At 46.0% G+C, this 7,500-nt stretch overlaps 1 protein-coding gene across 3 annotated transcripts in view; it reads right to left on the bottom strand.

The window, feature by feature from the left end:
- The window catches only part of prdm10 (PR domain containing 10), a 70,805-nt gene that overhangs the window by 3,280 nt on the left and 60,025 nt on the right, over positions 1-7,500 (bottom strand). For all 3 annotated transcript variants that reach the window (XM_082956530.1, XM_082956532.1, XM_082956531.1), the window contains one exon: positions 4,755-4,917. In XM_082956530.1, the coding sequence (XP_082812656.1) occupies positions 4,755-4,917 (163 nt within the window). The remainder of the gene's footprint in view (positions 1-4,754; positions 4,918-7,500) is intronic.

Here is a 7,500-nt window from a genome sequence, read left to right as displayed (position 1 = left end):
TAATAGGACGGGACATTCCCTAGAGCTCAACTTGGATTTAATAGGACAGGACATTCCCTAGAGCTCAACTTGGATTTAATAGGACGGGACATTCCCTAGAGCTCAACTTGGATTTAATAGGACGGGACATTCCCTAGAGCTCAACTTGGATTTAATAGGACGGGACATTCCCTAGAGCTCAACTTGGATTTAATAGGACGGGACATTCCCTAGAGCTCAACTTGGATTTAATAGGACAGGACATTCCCTAGAGCTCAACTTGGATTTAATAGGACGGGACATTCCCTAGAGCTCAACTTGGATTTAATAGGACGGGACATTCCCTAGAGCTCAACTTGGATTTAATAGGACGGGACATTCCCTAGAGCTCAACTTGGATTTAATAGGACAGGACATTCCCTAGAGCTCAACTTGGATTTAATAGGACGGGACATTCCCTAGAGCTCAACTTGGATTTAATAGGACGGGACATTCCCTAGAGCTCAACTTGGATTTAATAGGACGGGACATTCCCTAGAGCTCAACTTGGATTTAATAGGACGGGACATTCCCTATAGAGCTCAACTTGGATTTAATAGGACGGGACATTCCCTAGAGCTCAACTTGGATTTAATAGGACGGGACATTCCCTAGAGCTCAACTTGGATTTAATAGGACGGGACATTCCCTAGAGCTCAACTTGGATTTAATAGGACGGGACATTCCCTAGAGCTCAACTTGGATTTAATAGGACGGGACATTCCCTAGAGCTCAACTTGGATTTAATAGGACGGGATATTCCGTACAGCCCAACTTGTTTAAACATCCTCTAACCCTAATCCAACGCTTTTAAATCCGTGAGTGGGAGTGAGCAAAGGAACACTATATAAAGGAAACAGGTAACGGGAGCGTTCCTCTGACCAGGTGTTGCTGACGCATGCCAGACCTTATAACGCCTGGATAGGTATTTTACATATCAGGTAGCTACCGTGCCTTCGGAAAGTATTCAGACTCCTCGACTTGTTAGATTGCAGCCTTATTCTAAAACGGATTAAATTAATACAATCCTAAACAATCTACACACAGTACCCCATAATGACATCACAATACCCCAAAAAAGGTTTTATTGACATTTTTTGCAAATTTAAAATAAAATAAAAAAACAGATACCTTATTTACATAAGTATTCAGACCCTTTGCTATGAGACTCTAAATTGAGCTCAGTTGCATCATGTTTCCATTGATCATCCTTGAGATGTTTGTAACCACCAAGACTCTTCCTAAAGTTGGCCGCCCGGCCAAACTGAGCAATCGGGTGGAGAAAGGCCTTGGTCAGGGAGGTGACAAAACACCTTATGCTTCACCGAGTCGTGGCTGAACGACGACAACATCAACATACAGCTGGCTGGTTATACGATGTACCGGCAGGGTGGAACAGCGGCGTCTGGTAAGACAAGGGGCGGCGGTCTATGTATTTTTGTAAATAACAGCTGGTGCACGATATCTAAGGAAGTCTCGAGCTATAGCTCACCTGAGGTAGAGTATCTCATGATAAGGTGTAGACCACACTACACTGTCTCAGCCTCCAGTATTTATGCTGCAGTAGTTTATGTGTCGGGGGGCTAGGGTCAGTCTGTTACATCTGGAGTATTTCTCTTGTCTTATCCGGTGTCCTGTGTGAATTTAAATATGCTCTCTCTAATTCTCTCTTTCTCTCTTTCTGTCTTTCTCTCGGAGGACCTGAGCCCTAGGACCATGCCTCAGGACTACCTGGTATGATGACTCCTTGCTGTCCCCAGTCCACCTGGCCGTGCTGCTGCTCCAGTTTCAACTGTTCTGCCTGCGGCTATGGAACCCTGACCTGTTCACCGGACGTGCTTGTTGCACCCTCGACAACTACTATGATTATTATTATTTGACCATGCTGGTCATTTATGAACATTTTAACATCTTGACCATGTTCTGTTATAATATCCACCCGGCACAGCCAGAAGAGGACTGGCCACCCCTCATAGTTTTGGCCTTTCTAGGGAGTTTTTCCTAGGGAGTTTTTCCTAGCCACCGTGCTTCTACACCTGCATTGCTTGCTGTTTGGGGTTTCAGGCTGGGTTTCTGTACAGCACATTGAGATATCAGCTGATGTACGAAGGGCTATATAAATACATTTGATTTGATCTACCAAGAGAGTTTTCATCTATATTCTTTGTAGCTGTTTACATACCACCACAGACTGATGCTGGCACTAAGACAGCACTCAACGAGCTGTATTCCGCCATAAGCAAACAAGAAAACGCTCACCCAGAGGCGACGCTCCTAGTAGCCGGGGACTTTAATGCAGGGAAACTTAAATCAGTTTAAAAAAATGTCTATCAGCATGTTAAATGTGCAACCAGAGGAAGAAAAAAAAAAAACTCTGGACCACCTTTACTCCACACACAGAGACGCGTACAAAGCTCTCCCTCGCCCTCCATTTAGCAAATCTGACCATAATTCTATCCTCCGGATTCCTGCTTACAAGCTAAAATTAAAGCAGGAACTACCAGTGACTCGGTCAATAAAGAAGTGGTCAGATGAAGCAGATGCTAAACTACAGGACTGTTTTGCTATCACAGACTGGAACATGTTCCGAGATTCTTCCGATGGCATTGAGGAGTACATCACATCAGTCACTGGCTTCATCAATAAGTGCATCGAGGACGTCGTCCCCACAGTGACCGTATGTACATACCCTAACCAGAAGCCATGGATTACAGGCAGCATCCGCACTGAGCTAAAGGGTAGAGCTGCCTCTTTCAAGGAGCGGGACTCTAACCCGGAAGCTTATAAAAAAATCCTACTATAGCCTCCGACGAACCATCAAACAGGCAAAGCTTCAATACAGGACTAAGAATGAATCGTACTACACCTCCTCCGATGCTCGTTGGATGTGGCAGGGCTTGCAAACCATTACAGACTACAAAGGGAAGCACAGCCGAGAGCTGCCCAGTGACACGAGCCTACCAGACGAGCTAAACTACTTCTATGCTCGCTTCGAGGCAAATAACACTGAAACATGCATGAGAGCCCCAGCTGTTCCGGAAGACTGTGTGATCACGCTCTCCGCAGCCAATGTGAGTAAGACCTTTAAACAGGTCAACATTCACAAGGCCGCAGGGCCAGACGGATTACCAGGACGTGTACTGCGAGCATGCGCTGACCAACTGGCAAGTTTCTTCACTGACATTTTTCAACCTGTCCCTGTCCGAGTCTGTAATACCAACATGTTTTAAGCAGACCACCATAGTCTCTGTGCCCAAGAACACTAAGGTAACCTGCTTAAATGACTATCGACCCGTAGCACTCACGTCCGTAGCCATGAAGTGCTTTGAAAGGCTGGTCATGGCTCACATCAACACCATTATCCCAGAAACCCTAGACCCACTCCAATTTGCATACCGCCCCAACAGGTCCACAGATGATGCAATCTCTATTGCACTCCACACTGCCCTTTCCCACCTGGACAAAAGGAACACCTGTGTGAGAATGCTATTCATTGACTACAGCTCAGCGTTCAACACCATAGTGCCCTCAAAGCTCAACACTAAGCTAAGGACCCTGGGACTAAACACCTCCCTCTGCAACTGGATCCTGGACTTCCTGACGGGCCGCCCCCCCAGGTGGTAAGGGTAGGTAACAACACATCTGCCACGCTGATCCTCAACACGGTGGCTCCTCAGCGGTGCGTGCTCAGCCCCCTCCTGTACTCCCTGTTCACCCATGACTGCATGGCCAAACACGACTCCAACACCATCATTAAGTTTGCAGACGACATAACAGTGGTAGGCCTGATCACCGACAACGATGAGACAGCCTATAGGGAGGAGGTCAGAGACCTGGCCGTGTGGTGCCAGGACAACAACCTCTCCCTCAACGTGATCAAGACAAAGGAGCTGATCGTGGACTACAGGAAAAAGCGGACAGAGCACGCCCCCATTCTCATCGACGGGGCTGTAGTGGAGCAGGTTGAGAGCTTCAAGTTCCTTGATGTCCACATCAACAACAAACTAACCAAGGCAGTCGTGAAAAGGGCAAAACCTGTTCCCCCTCAGGAGAAAAGGTTTGTCATGGGTCCTCAGATCCTCAAAAGGTTTTACAGCTGCACCATCGAGAGCATCACTGCCTGGTATGGATCACCTTCCAACAGGACAACAACCCTAAGCACACAGCCAAGACAATGCAGGAGTGGCTTCGGGACAAGTCTCTGAATGTCCTTGAGTGGCCAGGTCAGAGCCCGGACTTAAACCCAATCGAACATCTCTGGAGAGACCTGAAAATAGCTGTGCAGCAACGCTCCCCATCCAACATGACAGAGCTTGAGGGGATCTGCAGAGAAGAATGGGAGAAAGTCCCCAAATACAGGTGTTGCCAAGCTTGTAGCGTCATACCCAAGAAGACTAGAAGCTGTAATCACTGCCAAAGGTGCTTCAACAAAGTACCGAGTGATGGGTCTGAATACTTATGCAAATATGATATTTCATTTTTTTTTTTTATATATATATATATATATATATATACACACACACATTTGCAAAAATGCCTTAGCCTGTTTTTGCTTTGTCATTATGGGGTATTGTATGTAGATTGATGAGGGGAAAAACGATTTAATACATTTTAGAATAGTAACAAAATGTGGAAAAAGTCAAGGGGTCTGAATACTTTCCAAAGCCACTGTATATCATACGCTTTAAAAATCTGGTGCATGCGGAGCCCAGCCCAAGCCAGGCAGAGGTACTCACGGTATCCTCGGTAGTTCCAGTTGCCGGGGATGTAGGCGTGCTGCACAGAGCCCTGCTGATTGGATGACGTCTGGAGGGCGTGACTCTGGGCCAGGGTCACAGGTGTCAGCTGGGCGGGGCTTAACTCCTGGGCCACCTGGGAGGAAGGGCTAAGAGGCTGACCCTGCAGGAACAACAGAGGACGATTGGTCGATTGTTGGATTGATACAGACCTTGTTGAATGTACTATGTAGCTCCGGATAAGAGCGTCTGCTGAATGAGCAAAATGTAAAATGTAAACTCAGTATTTGCTTTAAAACGTAGTACAGGTTCAGAGTACAGTAAGGAGTTAGTACCCCTCGTAAGGAGTTAATACCCCCAGTAAGGAGTTAATACCCCCTCGTAAGGAGTTAGAACCCCTAGTAAGGAGTTAATACCCCTAGTAAGGAGTTAATACCCCCAGTAAGGAGTTAGTACCCCCTCGTAAGGAGTTAATACCCCCAGTAAGGAGTTAATACCCCCAGTAAGGAGTTAATACCCCCAGTAAGCAGTTAATACCCCCCAGTAAGGAGTTAATACCCCCAGTAAGGAGTTAATACCCCTAGTAAGGAGTTAATACCCCCAGTAAGGAGTTAATACCCCCTCGTAAGGAGTTAGAACCCCTAGTAAGGAGTTAATACCCCTAGTAAGGAGTTAATACCCCCAGTAAGGAGTTAGTACCCCCACGTAAGGAGTTAATACCCCCTCGTAAGGAGTTAATACCCCCTCGTAAGGAGTTAATACCCCCAGTAAGGAGTTAATACCCCCAGTAAGGAGTTAATACCCCCAGTAAGGAGTTAATACCCCCTCGTAAGGAGTTAGAACCCCTAGTAAGGAGTTAATACCCCTAGTAAGGAGTTAGTACCCCTAGTAAGGAGTTAGTACCCCCTAGTAAGGAGTTAGTACCCCCTAGTAAGGAGTTAATACCCCCCAGTAAGGAGTTAATACCCCTAGTAAGGAGTTAATACCCCTAGTAAGGAGTTAATACCCCTAGTAAGGAGTTAATACCCCCTAGTAAGGAGTTAATACCCCCTAGTAAGGAGTTAATACCCCTAGTAAGGAGTTAATACCCCCTAGTAAGGCGTTAATACCCCCTAGTAAGGCGTTAATACCCCCAGTAAGGAGTTAATACCCCTAGTAAGGAGTTAATACCCCTAGTAAGGAGTTAATACCCCTAGTAAGGAGTTAATACCCCCTAGTAAGGAGTTAATACCCCCAGTAAGGAGTTAATACCCCCAGTAAGGAGTTAATACCCCCAGTAAGGAGTTAGAACCCCTAGTAAGGAGTTAATACCCCTAGTAAGGAGTTAATACCCCCAGTAAGGAGTTAATACCCCCAGTAAGGAGTTAATACCCCCAGTAAGGAGTTAGAACCCCTAGTAAGGAGTTAGAACCCCTAGTAAGGAGTTAATACCCCCAGTAAGGAGTTAATACCCCCAGTAAGGAGTTAATACCCCCTAGTAAGGAGTTAGTACCCCCAGTAAGGAGTTAATACCCCCTCGTAAGGAGTTAATACCCCCAGTAAGGAGTTAGAACCCCTAGTAAGGAGTTAATACCCCCAGTAAGGAGTTAGAACCCCTAGTAAGGAGTTAGAACCCCTAGTAAGGAGTTAATACCCCTAGTAAGGAGTTAATACCCCCTAGTAAGGAGTTAATACCCCTAGTAAGGAGTTAATACCCCCTAGTAAGGAGTTAATACCCCCTAGTAAGGAGTTAATACCCCCTAGTAAGGCGTTAATACCCCCTAGTAAGGCGTTAATACCCCCAGTAAGGAGTTAATACCCCTAGTAAGGAGTTAATACCCCTAGTAAGGAGTTAATACCCCTAGTAAGGAGTTAATACCCCCTAGTAAGGAGTTAATACCCCTAGTAAGGAGTTAATACCCCCAGTAAGGAGTTAATACCCCCAGTAAGGAGTTAGAACCCCTAGTAAGGAGTTAATACCCCCAGTAAGGAGTTAGAACCCCTAGTAAGGAGTTAATACCCCCAGTAAGGAGTTAATACCCCCAGTAAGGAGTTAATACCCCCAGTAAGGAGTTAGAACCCCTAGTAAGGAGTTAGAACCCCTAGTAAGGAGTTAATACCCCCAGTAAGGAGTTAATACCCCCAGTAAGGAGTTAATACCCCCTAGTAAGGAGTTAGTACCCCCAGTAAGGAGTTAATACCCCCTCGTAAGGAGTTAATACCCCCAGTAAGGAGTTAGAACCCCTAGTAAGGAGTTAATACCCCCAGTAAGGAGTTAGAACCCCTAGTAAGGAGTTAGAACCCCTAGTAAGGAGTTAATACCCCCAGTAAGGAGTTAATACCCCCCAGTAAGGAGTTAATACCCCCTAGTAAGGAGTTAATACCCCCAGTAAGGAGTTAATACCCCCAGTAAGGAGTTAGTACCCCCAGTAAGGAGTTAATACCCCCAGTAAGCAGTTAATACCCCTAGTAAGCAGTTAATACCCCTAGTACGGAGTTAATACCCCCCAGTAAGGAGTTAATACCCCCTAGTAAGGAGTTATACCCCTAGTAAGGAGTTAATACCCCCTAGTAAGGAGTTAATACCCCCAGTAAGGAGTTAATACCCCTAGTAAGGAGTTAATACCCCCTAGTAAGGAGTTAATACCCCTCGTAAGGAGTTAATACCCCCTAGTAAGGAGTTAATACCCCTAGTAAGGAGTTAATACCCCCCAGTAAGGAGTTAATACCCCCCAGTAAGGAGTTAATACCCCCCAGTAAGGAGTTA

This window comes from Salmo salar, chromosome 09 (assembly GCF_965601325.2).
Source record: "Salmo salar chromosome 09, fSalSal1, whole genome shotgun sequence".
NCBI classification, from domain to species: Eukaryota; Metazoa; Chordata; class Actinopteri; order Salmoniformes; family Salmonidae; genus Salmo; species Salmo salar.
Note: the sequence above shows the minus strand (reverse complement) of the source record. Positions and strands in the feature narration are given on the sequence as shown.